At 53.8% G+C, this 16,199-nt stretch overlaps 1 protein-coding gene across 5 annotated transcripts; it reads left to right on the forward strand.

Moving 5' to 3' along the window:
- Positions 1 to 190: 190 nt before the first annotated feature.
- Positions 191 to 16,199, forward strand: MOB3A (MOB kinase activator 3A). Of its 5 annotated transcripts, none has more exons than XR_013958436.1 (5): positions 191 to 322; positions 11,106 to 11,661; positions 13,707 to 13,909; positions 14,474 to 14,806; positions 14,887 to 16,199. XR_013958436.1 is itself a non-coding variant. In XM_080633781.1 (4 exons), exons 2-4 carry the CDS (start codon positions 11,244 to 11,246, stop codon positions 14,914 to 14,916), a joined length of 651 nt encoding a protein of 216 aa, XP_080489907.1. In that variant the 5' UTR covers positions 191 to 322; positions 11,106 to 11,243; the 3' UTR covers positions 14,917 to 16,199. The 5 variants fall into 5 exon arrangements, 1 of the variants encoding a protein (XP_080489907.1); XR_013958437.1 differs by having other exon boundaries at positions 14,477 to 14,806; XR_013958438.1 differs by lacking the exon at positions 191 to 322 and adding an exon at positions 5,598 to 5,732.

Genomic DNA, 16,199 nt, shown 5'->3' on the forward strand with positions numbered 1-16,199 from the left:
TAGATGAAAAGGTAATGCAGGAAAATGGCAATAAACGAGCATTATAAAAGAAAATACACTGAAATAAACCGGAATGCGGTCAAACACCAACACGCAGCTTCCCCCCGGCGCGACCCCGCTTCCTGCCCCGCCTGCCCCGCGTCCCCCTTCCCCGCGGGAGGAGCCGGTGGCGCGGTCCCTTTAAGAGGAAGTAGTGCCGGCAGCCGCGCGGAGAGGGGCCTCGCGCAGGGCCGCCGAGTGGTGCGCGCGGGCCGGAGGCGGGTGCTGCGGCCGCACGGGGGAAACGCTTCCGCGCCGGCACCGCTGAGCTGCGAACGGGCAGGTACGGGGGAAGGGGGGGTGCAGGAGCCTGTGGGGGAGCAGGGCCCGGGCCGGCCTCGGGGGGCGGCGGAGCAGGTCCCCAGCCCGGCTCGGGGGTCCCACGCGGGGCGCGGTGCCCGGCGCTGTCCGTGCTCCGGGGGCGTTGTGGCCTCGTCAGGCCGGGCCGTGAGGGGAACGTGTTGATCCGGGGCCGCCGAGCCCCGCCGGGCTTTTCGTTCTGGTTCTCTGCACTTCCGTGGCGAAGGCGGCGGCTCCGGCGGCCCGTGCTGAGCCCCTGCTGCGGCCGGGGGAGGTTGTGCTGCGTTACGTGTCCTGGAACAGAAATGTCTCCAAGTGGGACTCGGATTTCCTTCCCCCACGCTAATAAATGCTTCTGTTGGGGGTAAAGGCAAAGTCCTGAACTTCAACTTCTTCATCTCTTCAGTGCCTGCGGGGAATGGGGAATTCGCCGCCGCCTTCCTCCTCGTGGTGAGCGGCGGCTCGGTCATGAGGGAGAACTTGTGATGGTTCAAGGCAGATCCTGCGCCACTTCTGCTTCTTGTTGTGAGCACAGGGATGCGGATCGGTGCCATAACCTCAGCTCCTCCAGGGAAAACTGTTCCTGGCGGGGGGAAGGACAGGTACTGGTGAGCCTGCTCCTTGAATCCTGCGCTCAGCTCTGGGCCCCTCACTGCAAGAGAGACATTGAGGGGCTGGAGCAGGGCCAGAGAAGGGCAATGGAGCTGGTGCAGGGCCTGGAGCACAGTGTGATGGGGAAGGGCTGAGGGACCTGGGGGGTTCAGTCTGGAGAAGAGAAGGCTCAGGGGGACCTGATGGCTCCCTACAACTGCCTGAGAGGAGGATGGAGCCAGGAGGGGCTGGGCTCTGCTCCCAAGGAACAAGGGATGGGACAAGAGGAACCGGCCTCAAGCTGCACCAGGGCAGGTTTAGATGGAGCTGAGGAACAATTCCTGCCCCAGAGGGTGCTCAGGCATTGGAACAGGCTGCCCAGGGCAGGGCTGCAGGCACCGTCCCTGCAAGGGTTCACACCCCGTGGAGACGAGGCCTCAGTGCCATGGGTTAGGGGTGGCCTTGGCAGTGCTGGGAACGGTTGGACTGGATGAGCTTGAAGGTCTTTTCCAACCTGGCTGATTCTACGATTCTATGAAAGGAAAGGGCAGGAAGTCCTCCAGAGAGAGGGATGTGAAGTTGTCCAGCACACAGTGCAGATGTTTGGAAACAGCATCTCTGTTGTTGGCTCTGGTGTTAGTGAAAGGCAAGATCTCCTGGTGCTTGGAGGTGGGGAGCAGCCACACTTTCTCAGCTTCCATCCTTTTCCGGTCTGGAAGCCCTCCCCAAGTTACAGGGCAGGGGGATTTCTGCTGGGAGATGTGGAATTCCCCCAGCCACCTGTTTATCACAGTCCCCAAGGGCTTCATCCTTGCCCTCTGCTTCCTTTCCAGGCTCCCATCCAGCTCTGTGTTTATCTACTGTCCCTTCTTGGACTGTGTATTCCACATTGCAGATTCACTTTCGGCCTCAGTCACGTACTTGTGAACTTGGGCAGGAACCTCATAGAATGCCCAGAAAGGGAGGCGAGGCGTGCTGGGAGCGCATGGAGCTTGGTGCTGTGATAGCTCTTGGTTTACACTGAGGAGCTGAGTCCCTGGAGCAGGGAGCTCCCTGTGCCCAGCTCACCTTTCAGGATCTGGGATGCTCTTTCGGCCCCATTACTTGGGGTTGTGCCATCGTCACAAGTGGACACGGGCTCTCCTGTTCCCCTGAGGCATGGGGAGCTTGAAGCGAACTCAGTGTCTCAAGCAGAGTCCTCATGGCTTCAGCTCTGCTCTAGTGTGGGAGCTGTTTGCCAGATGCTGCTTTGCCCACACTGGGCTCTGTCGTGGTTCTTTGGTTGTCGGGGTGTGAAGTACCCCCTGAACCAAAACAGTGCAGTGTAGCCCATGTGTTGAGGCGGGACTGTGCTGGTGTGTGCCGTGTCCTGTACCTCGTGCTGCTGCGCCAGCGATCTCTATGGACACAGTGCCCATAAGGACACACAAAGGAGAAGCGTTTCCCTTGTCAGCAGGGGAAGCGTGCAGGGTCTGCAAAGAGAGATTACAAACCCAACCCAGACCTGTGCACAGCAGTTGAGCGTGGGGAGAGAGTTGCCTTCATCTCCTGAGTTTTCATTTCTTATAAGGCAGGGAAGTATTTTGTGAGCCATAAATGCCGCTGTAAGCGGATCCATAGCTGGCTTTGCTGGAGCTTTAGCAACTTTTCTTTGGAAATAAGTAATATCCACCTAATGCTTTCAATAAGGAATGTACCTGAGGCCATGTCTTTAGCCTCCCTTTTCCAGATGCCCCTGGGAGGCAGAGTTACCGGTGACTGCTGTGTTAGTGCTGCTTGCTTCCCTCTGGAGCTGGGCTCGTGCTAAAAACTGGCTGAACTGTTGCTCTGAGTATGTGAAGCAGAGAGGAGGAACGGAGGCAGCGAAGGCCTGAAAACGAACCACTTGTGCAAGCGTGCAAAGCCTGTGCCAGAAAATCCATCACACCGCAGCAGCTTGGACTGCTCCAGAAGAGCCTGGGTGAAGGCTCCAGGTGCTTGGCTTTGTTGGGGTTGAGTCAGTTTAAACCAGAAGAGGGAAGATTGAGCTGAGCTCTTAGGCAGAAGCTCTTCCCTGTGAGGGTGCTGAGGCGCTGGCCCAGGGTGCCCAGAGAAGCTGTGGCTGCCCCATCCCTGGCAGTGTTCAAGGCCAGGTTGGACACAGGGGCTTGGAGCAAGCTGCTCCAGTGGAAGGGGTCCCTGCCCGTGGCAGGGGTTGGAGCTGGAGGAGCTTTAAGGTCCCTTCCAACCCGAAGCATTCCATGAATTTGAGAAGAGGCAAAAGTGATGCTGCTGGGTGCTGTATGTCCTGGGAACCGTCTGGGTTTGGGTGAATCATGGCCCATGCACTGGCTCCGAGGGAGCCCATGGAGCAGAAAATGAGGTAGAGCCATCCAAAATGTCCCACTTTGAAGCAGGAGCCGAGTCAAGCCCATGGCTGCACTGAAAGGCAATGTAATGTTTATTTCATCTTACTGCAGGCTTCTCTCCGAGCTGCTGTCTGGGCCTTTGGGGGTTTTAGCTGCTTCTTTCTTCTCTTGCTGTGTGGCAGGAGGTCGTATGATGTGGTTAGTCTTGAGGTGCTATTTAGCTCTGCATCAGTGGGCTTATTCCTTGCCTGGAGACATGTAATGTGTCAGGTTACTGACATATCTCCTCGTGAAGGGGAAGAGCAAGCCTCACAGGCATCTGCTTTCAGCAAGAAACAGTACTGCTTTTCTTCTGAAAGCACAGCATCAACATGGGGAGAAGAGGTATTGGTGGTGGGATTAGCCCTGCTGAAGGAAGGGTTGGCCAGCTCGTGCCCCAGCTCAGTCCCTGGGTGAGGGAGCTCATAGACCCAGCACCTCCTGTGACCTGTAGCCATGCTCTGGAAATAGTGCCTCTGCTGCAGGCAAAACTCATCCTCAAAACCCGTGGTACCTTTAACTTGGGCGGGGGCAGATCCCAAAGCTAGAGCAGATGAAACTGGTGTTGGTTCAAAAACCTCCCTGCCCAGTGAGGATAATAACATGGAGCCTTCAAAAGTGGGAAGAAATGACATGGTCTAGTGTGAGGTGTCCCTGCCCATGGCACGGGGTTGGAATTGGGTATCTTAAGGTCCACGTACAGCTTGGCCTCACAAATACCACACTGCCCCTTACAAATCCCAGTCTGGAGGACAGAGAAGGGTCTTCCTGAAGGAGCAGGCTTTAAAACCCAGCCTTTGAGACCTCGGAAAGACAGAGCTGCTCTCAGTGTGCCACTGCTGCGGTGCTTTAGCCTGGGAATGCTTCTCTGTGCAGTTAACCTGGAGTCTGGCCCTGCTTGTCACTGAAGGCAGCTCTGCCTCCTCATGCAGCCACCCCGGTGAGCCCCATCTGCCAACAGAGCTGCAGCTCTGACACTGCAATGGGGGCAGATGTCACCTCAGAGGCAAGACACTGGCTGAAAGGCCTTGAGCTGTCCCTGCCACTCTGCAGGCGTTTCTAGGCCTTTTAGACTATAAGGCCTTTTAATGGAGGCTTTTAAACTGCAGCTCCTGCTCTCTGAGCATCCCCTTTGGGGAAGAGAAAGCAAGGAGGGGTGATGACCTCTTCCAAAAGGTACTTTCTCATGCTTCATTTCCACCCTCTGTGGCTGTGAGGGGATGTCTGAAAGGCCAGGGGGGGACAACCCATGCTGGAAATACGCTCTTGTGTGTAGTGTTTGAAGAAGATTCAGCCCCCCCCCGTCCCCTGCCAGAAAGGGTTACCCAGCCCCATCAGTGCTCACTCCCCTCAGGACCCCCATAATGTCCCTTCTGTCGTCTTCCATGGTCTGGATCTAGATCCTGAGCTCAGGGTGAAGCACTGAACTGCCTGCTCCTTAGCCTGCTTGTGTGGTAGAGAGGTGCCTCTTGCTGCATCTCGCTCTGATGCCTGAATGGGCTCTGCCAGAGCTGCTGCACTGAGGTCTTCTCCTAACCCAGAATAGTTTCGTTTAACAGGGCTTTTCCCTTTATTATATAAACTAACCTGACTTTAAAACAGCTCTGAATGCCTTTTAGGGGAAAATCAGGATACCAATGAAAGCCCAGTATAGCTATTTTTTGGTCTTTTATTAATGCTGCTGCCTGTTCTTATGCAACGGAGATGCAGATAGGCTCTGGTTTGCATGGCTTAGAGGCACGTAAAGTGACTGTCCTGCTCCTAAGGAAGTGATACGGTATCTATACGGTTTCTTACTTGGGAATTTCCAACTTGTGCAACTCATTTAAATTGCAGGGGGTGGGGGGTTGCTGGTGATCAACAGAACATTCTTAGAACTGACAGTTGTGGTGCAATATAAAGGGCTCTTTGTTTGCCTAAACCTTGGGAATTCAGCGTGTGAAATGCGTGTTGCTGAGGGGCTCTGTGAAGTTTGTTGCAGAGGCTCCTGCTATGGCAGCTTCCAAAAGAGAAATGTGGATATTGTCCTGCAGAGCAGCAGGATGAACCGGCCCAGCCTGGGGCTGTATGTGCAGCCCGGACGGATCCGCTCCCTGCTCCTTCTCCTTTAACTTCAGAGCAGCCAGGAGCAAGCATGGAGAAGGAAACAAAAAGGCGATGCTGGGGGTGACACCAGGCAGCTTCTGGCTCTCCTTGTGCAGCAGCGGGGAGCAGTCTTGCAGGAGAAGAGGCAGAAACACCAAGAGAGAGCTTGCGGAGGGGAATGATCAGCTTTGGGGAAAACACTGGCAGCTCCCTGGGCCGGACTCGGTGCCAGACAGGAAGCCGGTGACGTGGAAGTGTCTCGCCACGATCATGAATGGCCGGGCAGGCGTGCTCAGCCTCCGCTCCTCTCCGTGCCCTGCCCTGGCTGAGGTAAGCACAGGCACAGACCTTTGTGCCTCCTATCATGAAACAATCCCAAAGAGCAGCCAAAGGCCTCATCCCGTGGAGGTGAGCTGCCTTGGGTGGTGCCAGGCTGGCTCCAAAGGCACAGAACCCGCCTGCCGTTTGTGCCGCTCCAGCCCTGCTCGCTGTAATTGCTCTGATCCTTGCTGTCCGTATTAAAATCTCTCCTTTGATAGTAGAAAACCAGGATCAGCTCATCAGAAACAGCACAGAACGGCTGTAGGAAGGTATTTGTGAAAGGAGGGTGGGGAATTATGGAAAAAAAGGTGCTTGTATGTCCATCTTTGCTGGGTTTTTTTCTGTTTCAAAGCCACTTTTCGGGTGTGCTCTGTACGTTTGGTTTTTTCTTGAAGCACTCAATGCAGCTGATAGATTCTGGCTGGTTTATCAAACCAGCATGGGTGGGTTTGTATCCTGTATTGGAAGCGATGGTGTTAGCAGTGAGTAAGGACACTGAAAACCACGCTGTGGGGGAAGTGGAGGCTCGTTGCTCCCTTCTCCCTTCAGTGGGGACAGGGTGGCTGCACGGGCTCGTCACCAAGGGCTGCAATTAGAAGCAGGAGGTTCAGGCTGGGCTCGGTGCGAGTGCCCAGCAGCAGCCCCATGGTGGTATCATCTCGCCAGGCAGCAGCGTGGCTTCCCTAAAAGGAAACCAGAGACACCGCTTCTCTGGAGAGCTCGCTGGGGTTTGCTCAAGGGCTTTCTGAGCAGCACCGCGGCAGGATGTGAGCCTGGCGCTGGGGTCACTGGGAGGGAAGTGGCTTGTGTCTGACCCCTCCCCAGCCTGCAGGAGCCTTCGGATTGCAGCCGCCCCGGGAAACGGGACTTGGGGCTTTTTCCCTCTGTTGAAAAAGGAAGCTCTTTGCCTCCGTGCCTGCGAGCACAAGTTGCAGAGACAGCTGAGCAATTGCAAGAGTCATCTGCCGGGGCTTGAAGCGCAGGTAGGAGCTTGCTGACGTGCTGGTTTTGGTCCCTGGCTGATGTTCAACCCCTGCACGGTGTTAGTGGTGGGGGGAGCGCTGGGTGTTGTTCAGGCAGGCTCTGACGGAACAGTCATGGGGCTCCTGGAAGAGGGTTTCGAGCCGTCCTGCTGCTGCGGGGTGGTTAGGATCCAGTGGGAATGCTGCTCGCTCCTGGAAGGCCGCGCGATGGCTGCAGCGTGTTGCAAGGGAAGAGACAGTTCCAAGTGGTTTAGAAGAGGTGACTCTTTCATGTTTTTATACCATCTCTCTGCATATAAAAGTAACCAAGAGACAGGGAACCAACTGCTTGGGCTTTCTCTACCGAGAGCTTGGTTTTAACATGGGCCTAGCTTGGATCTGCCGTTCCCAGCTAGGGAAGAGGAGCAGCAGGGTGATTCCCACAGCCCTGCCCTGGCTTGCCATCAGCAGAAACCAGCATTGGGATGGAGCTGGGACTGCCCGGAATTAGGGGAGAAAACGAGCTTTTGGGGGAGGGAAGAGGGGACCCAGCCTGGGCTGGCAAGTTTTCTCCTTAACCAGCATAATTCCGAGCCATTCCTTGGTGTACTTGGGAACAGTGGGAAGCTGGAGGCTTGTTTGTGTTCTGGACAGCTGCAGTGCGGGGCTGTCTGTGGTGGTTGTGAGCTCGGAGGGGTGGCCAGGGTGCTCCTGGAGCACCGGTGACATGCGCTGTAATCTTGGCTGGCTGGAGGGGAGGAGTAACCAGAATGTGCTGCAGGTCAGTTTGGGGGGGGGGATTCTTCTGTTTTATCTCATCTTTGAAGCCTGCAAATACCACTCAGGTGCCTTGCGTGTCCCGTTTCCTAATTGTTCCGACCCTTTCCTTTCTCTCCTGTGCAAAGGCAGCATCCCAGTGCTGCCTGAACTGTGACTCCTGCCTGAGGAAGTAGGTGTTGTACGTGTGATATCATCTTCAAGCAATGTCAGGGATGCTTTTGGTCTCTCTGTCTCCTTTCCTTTTTTTTTTCTTTCCTTTCTTTTTCCTAGAGCTAAATGTTTCTTTTAGCTCAGTTGCAGTCAAAAACCATAATTAAGTGGGTTGCATCTGCTTGAAGTCTCAGCTACTCATTTTGCTAATGCCTTCAGACAGATGCCGAATCGTCTGAGAGACAATTGCTGCTGTGTCAAGCTCCCCACTTCTCATGGGTGATGTCTCTGTGGAAAGAGGAAGTTGTTTGTAGGATGAATACAGCCTCGGTACCAAATAAACCCTACTCAGAGTCCCTCCACCCTGCTCAAATGGCAATTTCTTCTGGACTATGGTCAGTGATTGCTTCTTGGTGTGCAGTCATGGGCCAGCACCAATGTGAGTGTGGTCACTGCGATCAGATCTGACAGGAAATAGGTAGGAACAGTCGTACCATGCCAAGGATGCTGTGGGAGCTCTGTGCAGGCAATGCTCTTGCTCCTTGATGGCTTCTTTGTTTGAAAGGACATTTCTCCATCTCCAGCATAAGGAAACCATCGCGTGTGAGTGTTCTCTGGGACTGATTTCCTGCTGGAACTGGCTGCAGACTCAGCACCTGCTCTCCACATTGAGGGAGAGGTTGATCAGTGACTCGAGGCTGATCCGCCCTTTGCTCCGGACGTGGCACCCTGGCAGGGTGGGTGCAGTCCCCGGGTGCTGCAGGATGTGGTGAGGCTGTGACACAGCTCCGGGTAACCAGAGCTGTTGTCTGTGCTCAGATGTCACTCTGTGCAGTTCGCTACTTCCTCTAACCATGTCTGTGGTGTGACCAAACACCTCCTAAAGACACATTATGGGGGGTGTCCTTTATTTCCAGCTACTAGTGGTGTCCCTCAGGGCTTGGTGTTAGGGCCACTGTTGTTTGGTATCTTTATTGATAATCTGGATGAGGGGATCAAGGGCACCCTCAGGAAATTGGCAGGCCACACCAAGTTGGCTGGGAGTGTTGGTCTGCTGGAGGATAGAAAGGTTCTGCAGGGGGATCTGGACAGGCTGGATCCATGGGCTGTGGCCAATGGGATGAGGTTCAAGAAGGCAAAGCGCTGGGTGCTGCACTTGGGCCACACCAACCCCATGGAATGCTCCAGGCTTGGGGAAGAGCGGCTGGAAAACTGCTCATGGGAAAGGAGCTGGGGGTGCTGATTGATGGAGCTGAACAGGAGCAGCTTGTGCCCAGGCAGCCAAGGAGCCCCCAGCATCCTGGCCTGGATCAGCACCAGTGCGGCAGCAGGGCCAGGGCAGGGATTGTGCCCCTGCAATGGGCACTGGTGAGGCCGCGCCTCGGATCCTGTGCTCAGCTCTGGGCCCCTCACTGCAAGAGAGACATTGAGGTGCTGGAGCGGGGCCAGAGCAGGGCAATGGAGCTGGTGCAGGGCCTGGAGCACAGTGTGATGGGGAAGGGCTGAGGGACCTGGGGGGTTCAGTCTGGAGAAGAGAAGCCTCAGGGGGGACCTGATGGCTCCCTACAAGTGCCTGAGAGGAGGATGGAGCCAGGAGGGGCTGGGCTCTGCTCCCAAGGAACAAGGGATGGGACAAGAGGAACCGGCCTCAAGCTGCACCAGGGCAGGTTTAGATGGAGCTGAGGAACAATTCCTGCCCCAGAGGGTGCTCAGGCATTGGAACAGGCTGCCCAGGGCAGGGCTGCAGGCACCGTCCTGCAAGGGTTCACACCCCGTGGAGACGAGGCCTCAGTGCCATGGGTTAGGGGTGGCCTTGGCAGTGCTGGGAATGGTTGGACTGGATGAGCTTGAAGGTCTTTTCCAACCTGTCTGATTCTGTGGGTCTGTGATTTTTCTTCTTTCTTTGACTCTCACACAGCAGCTGAAGGGGTCGCAGCAGTTCTGGACACAGCAGAACCACGTGTGCAGTGAATTCACCTTCCTGCCCAGGGTGGATCTCACTGGGCCACATTAAAATGCGTTCTCAGTTTCTCCCAACGCATGTTGTGGCCCATGTTGCAAGAGGAGGTTGGATCTCTCTGCTCCTCCACAGAATAGGTGACTGAGCCCGTTCCCACGGGAAAAGCAGCTCTTGGGAATGTTGAGTCTGGTCCTAGTGGGACAAACTGAGGTGGTTTGGGTTTTCCGCCTTGCTCTGAGAAAACAAGAGGCCTTGGTTTAAATCTTCTTAATCTCTCTCTGAAGAAGAGATGCTGATTAGCGCTGCACAGCATCTGTTAGAGGTGAGCTGAACTGTGGCAGCCATAACGTTGACCTTGAATTTGGAATCCTCTTGGCAACATTTGAGGAAACTATTTACATATTCAAGCAAACTATGGCTTCATGAAATCAGAGTAGATTTCTGCTTGGTGAAAGGGATTCGTTTGCTTGCTTGCTTGTAAAATCATGGAAATTCTTGCTTGCCAGATTCCAGAAGGCATCAGCTTTATTTAATTTCTGTTACTTTACTTATTCCTGTGCCCAGCACATGTAAAATAATATTCTTGGTACACATAGTTTTCTGCCTTAAGCTTCCATCAAAGACCAGCTTGACACAAATTATACAAGGGGATGGATGTGGGAACAAAGGAGGTATAATTAGCTACAGATAAACAGAGCTGTGTTTCTCGTCAGCATCCTTTCAGATCTCAACTTGTGTCTCACCCTCTCGGAGCTAATTCTTTTCCACAGACTGAAAGAGGAAGGTGAGCTTTCAACCAGCCTTCACCTTGATGTGAGCTCCGCTGAAATGGAAAGTGTGTTTATGGTCTGCCTGCACCTGGAGAAGAGGCTGGGGCTGCTCTTAGAGCTCGTGTTGTTTCAGGATATTCTCTTTCCGCGTGCCTGAGCTGCGACTTCTTCTTCCTCTTCTTCTCTTTCTTGTTCCTCTCCGCCCTTTAGCACCACAACAGCGCACACATCTCCTGCTCAAGCAGCGGCTTTGTTGGAGTATGTCTGTCAACAGATCTGAACTCCATTTGGGTTCCCATAACCTTACGTTTTAGGTGGGCTTGTTTCCAAAGTGGGGGAGCAGAGGTGAAAAATCTGATCCAGGAAAAACCCAGCTTGTTTTACCCTTCTTAACTCTTTGGTGTATTGGAGCTGAGTAGGTGGTGGAGTTTCTCCTTGTTTCTGTAGGGTTTGGGTCTCAGTGGGGTGAATTGCTGCCACAGCTCTTCCCTATGGGGCTGGTTTCCTCATCACCACACCGAGCATGTGGAAGGCCTTGCAGGGGTGACTCTTGGCACCTCTGATGGCCGAGCTGCCGCTCTGCTGCAAGCTAGGCTCTAAAGAGGAGGGGGAGGAAAGAAACCTGGCATTGGCTTCCCCCCCTTCTCAGATGTGGGGCAAGGGCCCAGATGGTATCCCAGATCTCTGCCTATGGGATTTACACAAGGTTTCCTGTTGAGAGAGCTGCTCCTAATCGCTGCCCTTCTGTGCTGCGTTGCAGATCAGGACCAGATGAACAGAGGAAGGTTTCTGTGAAGATCAGAGTCGCCCCAGCCCTGCCCCGGGAAGTGGCCCAGCAGCGCTGCGTCTCTGCCTGTCATCGCTACGGACCTGGAAAAGAAAGAAGAAGAGAAGCAAAATGTCCCATGCTTTAAAACAAGTGTTCAATAAAGACAAAACCTTCCGGCCCAAGCGCAAGTTTGAGCCGGGGACTCAGCGGTTTGAGCTGCACAAGAAGGCTCAAGCCTCCCTCAATGCTGGCCTGGACTTGAAAGTTGCTGTCCAGCTGCCACCAGGAGAGGAGCAGAACGACTGGGTGGCCGTGCATGTGGTGGACTTCTTCAACCGCATCAACCTGATCTACGGCACCATCAGTGACTATTGCACAGAGCAGTCCTGCCCTGTCATGTCGGGGGGACCCAAGTACGAGTACCGGTGGCAGGATGAGCACAAGTACCGGAAACCCACAGCCCTGTCTGCTCCCCAGTACATGAACCTCCTGATGGACTGGATTGAGGTACAGATCAACAACGAGGACATCTTTCCCACTAATGTCGGTAAGTTCAGTTCTAGTTGTGGCTGGGAGGAGGGCGGTTGGTGCAGAGCCTTCTCCTTTGAGCCGTCGGGTCCCCTTTCTAGAACCACAGAATGGTTTGGTTTGGAAGGGACCTTCAAGCTCATCCAGCTCCAGTCCCCTGCCACAGGCAGGGATACCTTCCACTAGACCAGGTTGCTCCAAGCCCCATCCAACCTGGCTAGGAGATCTGTTCCAGAAGATGCTGTTGCACAGGCCAGCCTTGTAGCAGAGCTATTTCCTCTCGTGCTGCTCAGAGCCTGGCAGTGTAGTGAGCTCTTCTGAGCACCCAAGAAACTTCAGAGCTCTTCTGGAGTGCTAAAACACCCAGAGCTGTATCAGATCCCATTTGGAGCCATGGATACCTCAAGTAAAGCCAAGCTGTGCCTAAGCAGTGAAAACAAGAGGCTGCTCTTAGAACAGTCTCGGCCATGACTCTTGAGCAGCTGACGCTGGCCGTGGTCTCCTGAAGGCCAGCTCTGTCAGAGCTGATTGCCAGGTTGGGTTCCACGCGCGTGCCCTGCCTCGGCCGGGTGATGGTGGCCACGTTTCCATCATTAGGCTCTTTGTCATTACAGGCTGGCGGTTGCTGACTCTGCCCTTTCAAGCTCAGTGCTTCCTGGCGTGTGCTCGGCTGTTGGTTGCAGCTGGGGGGATGCTGACACGCGCATGGAGGGAAGGGCAGTGTTTCATCTATTGCCAGGGTGATGGAAAAGAGAATTTGGCCTAAGACACCTAAATCTGCATATCCAAACACAGCTTCGTCTGCTGGCTTTGGGACAAAGAGGGTTGGGGGTTTTGTTTATTTTGTGTTGACTAAGATGGGAGAATTCAGTATATAAAGCATTAAGTAAATACGATTCATCCCATTCAGAGCTCCCATCTTCTGGGATGCGAAAGACAAGATGCAGCAGAGCTCCCACCCTCCTGCCCCAGCATTTGTCCGATGGAAGCTCTGATGGGATGCAGTTGGTCTCTGTTTGGGACACGTCTGCCACACAAGTGTCCACAGGGCTATTCCATACGTGCCAAAATGCTGCTTAAACCTGGTGTTGAGCAGGCAGAGGGGAGAGCAAGGCCACAGACTCCTTCAGACAGCTGAGACACTGAAATCCTCCCCCCTGTTCCTCCTGTTACCTGCACAACGGCTGCGTTGCCTTTAGCTAGGACTCTGCTGCCAGTCTCTCTGGGGACTACAAGCAGGGTGTTTGTTCTGCTCAGGGAGGCAAGACAAGTTTCCGACAGCGGGAGGGTTGTGGTTTGGAGGAGTTTTTAACTGTAATTGTTGTTGTCAGCTCAGTTTTTAGCAGGTTCCTCACCCTCAACACCAGCTGAAATGCTGCAGCTTTTGCAGAGCACTGAAAGGGTTTAAACTAATCCTTGTTCCTCCAGAATCAACCTGTGTGAGCTTTAAACTGTGATGTATTGCCCTGAGATGGCTGGTGGGCTCCACTGCGGGGCCCTGGCTAAAGAAATCCCAAAGGACTCATCCCTTCAAAAGGACCTTAACATCTTTAATTTTTAACCAAAGAGCTAAAGACCCATCAAAATAAGAGAGAACTGTGGGGAGTTAACGGCCCTGACTCTTTCCTCTGGGGAGTTGTTTGGTCCTATCTTGTATTTTGTGTTCTTTATATAAACATGAGAAACAGGAGTAGAAGAAAACTCTGTCAGACTGAAGCAGCTGCTGGGAATCTGGGAATCTCCAAGGCCACTTAAGAAACCTGTGCTTTGAAAAACCTGATCCAAGGCAAAAGGAGAGGGGCACTGGAAATTCATAGCGTCCCAGCCTGGTTTGGGTTGGAAAGGACCTTAAGATCAGCCCCCTGCCATGGGCAGGGACACCTTCCACTAGACCAGGTTGCTCCAGTCTGGCCTTGACTGCTGCCAGGGATGGGGCACCCTGTTCCAGTGCCAGTGCCAGAAGCCCATTTGTCTCAGTCTCTCCATTGTATCAATTCATTTTAGCCCTGAAGAGCCAGTTTCAACTTGACTGAAAGTTTCCCCTGGTGATGTCTTCCCTCCCAGGTACTCCCTTCCCCAAGAACTTCCTCCCAGTGGTGAAGAAAATACTCTCCAGGCTCTTCCGGGTCTTTGTCCATGTCTACATCCACCACTTTGACAGGATCACCCAGATGGGGTCGGAAGCCCACGTGAACACCTGCTACAAGCACTTTTACTACTTTGTGAAAGAGTTCAATCTGATAGACACCAAGGAGCTGGAACCACTGGTGAGTGTCTGGGTGGGCTCAGGGGACACATTGGTCTGGCGGGGTCTGGGGCAGTGCAGAAGGGCTTGACTGGGGGTGGAGGGGTCACACAGCTCTCGAAACCTTCAAAGGTCCCTTCCAACCCGTACTATTCTATGATTCTATATGAGAGGCCATGGTTTTCAACTAAAAGAGGGAGATTCAGGCTGGATGTGAGGAAGAAACTCTTTACAGTGAGGATGGTAAAACACTGGCACAGGTTTCCCAGAGAGGTGATGGATGCACCATCCCTGGAGACATCCAAGGCCAGGCTGGATATGGTTCTGGGTGACCTGATCTAGGTGAAGATGTCCCTGCTTATTGCAGGGTTGGTCTAGATGAGCTTTGAAGGTCCCTTCAAACCCAGACTATTGTATGATTCTACCTTCTCAAAACTTGTTGCCCAAATTCAGGACATCAGTTGGCCTTGCAGCTTGACTGTCAGGAAACTGAGAGTCAGAGCGTGCAGATACAGCTCAGCAGGGTAGTTTGGGTATGGGATGGGAGCAGCTGACTTGGTCTCCAGCAACGTCCTTGCATTTCTAGCAGCTGGCTCGCCTTGTCTGTGTGAGCCTGACTCTGTTGGCCATCCAGGACGGGGTTGTGCTTCCTTCCCCGTGCTTGCTTCCCATGCTGAACCAAAAGCAAGGGCAACGCCACCGCCTTCACAAGAAGTCTGGAGGATGGAGAACATGACCTGGTAGACCCAGGAGGTGGTGATGGTGTTCCCAAAGCTGTTAGCAACAGAGCAAACCTGCAGAGCCACTGGGCAGTGGAAGGGTGTCCTGTGATGCCGGGGAATGGGAGTGGTGGGGGGAACGTGGACCTGCCCAAACCGGAGCTCTTGGGAAGTGTCACCACGTGGCTGACTAAACAAAGGTGAGGTTTTGTCATCCACACCCTGCCTGTCGATCTGGATCTTCCTTCATGGTCCCTTGTCTTTTCTGTCCCTTTGACAGAAGGAAATGACCTCCCGGATGTGCCACTGAGCTCAGACCTTCCTGCTCCCACCTCGGCCTCTCTCCCGAGGACTCTGAGTCCCACTCCTGCATGGGAGATGTGATTCAAGAGGAGAACAGAGACATTTTGTTAACAAATCTATATATTTTTAATGAGTTTCAATGTCAAACTGTGATACTGCAGGAATATTTTTTTAAAGATGCTCTAGATAAACTAGTTTTTTATAGTAATTTCTATTAAAAAAAAAAGAAAATATTTGGGGCCGCTTGCTGGGAATGCTCACTCTTGGAGGAGGGAAGAGCCACCCTGAGCTGCCTCCTCCTCATGCCCTCATGCAGCAGCACCACGTGAGCCAAGCCAGATGCTTCAGATAGAGCCGTGTCCTGTAGCTGGTGCTGCCATGGAAGCGGTACTTCCGTCCAGACACCCAATTCCCATCCATGAATGATGTATGTGGGGTGGACGTGGATCCCCTGGGGTGCTGTTTGCTTCCAGCACCTCTTCCACTGGCTGTGAGTCTAGTTTTTGGACAGAGCTGCTTTTGTGCTCACTCTCTGCTTGACATCCTGTCCCCTCCTTGCTTTCCCTCCGTTGGATTTGGGTTTCTTCCATGGCAAGACCAGTGCTGCTGCTGCTAAGGGAGTGCTGCAGCTCTGCTGTTGTCCATCTGCTGTTGCATCTTACAGCAGCTCTGAGCTGAGCTTCTCCTCGTGCCCAGCCCAGCCCAGGGATCCAGGCTGGCAGCTTCAGGCCAGGCAGACCTGTGCCTCGTGGGGATGAGCAGAGGGAAGGCGCTGGGACAGGCATGGGGAAGTCCTCTTCTCAAACACCTGCACTTACCATGGCCCTGCGGTACGCTGACCCTGCCGAGAGGAACTGAGCTGCTTGCACCCCGGCCTCACTGCCTGCACGTGGGCCGTTTCCTGCTTCCCATTAGGGTACGGAGCCTTGTCCCTCTTCCCAAGCAGCACGTCCCCCACTCAGCTGCACACATCCCCTAACCAAAGGGTCTGGTGTGCAGCCAGAGGCCACAGGCCTTGCCTGCTGCTTGCACAAGCTGCTCTGCTGCATGAGGGGAGCTTGGCAGTGCCCCCGAGGTAGGTAGGATTTTGGGGGAGTGGGGGCCAGGGTTTACAGGAAGTGAAAAGGTTTCTATGACCAGTGACCAAACTGTACCACTAACTGCTTCTTCCTTACAAAGGTTTCCTGTGTCCTGGAATCTCTGTACATACGTGACTATCATTAGGACACTCGTACAAATACCACTATAGTTCTCTGAAATGGAACCAATAAATTATGTTGTATTTACGTA

The sequence above is a fragment of the Psittacula echo genome, assembly GCF_963264785.1.
Source record: "Psittacula echo genome assembly, chromosome: 24".
Classification (NCBI taxonomy): Eukaryota; Metazoa; Chordata; class Aves; order Psittaciformes; family Psittacidae; genus Psittacula; species Psittacula echo.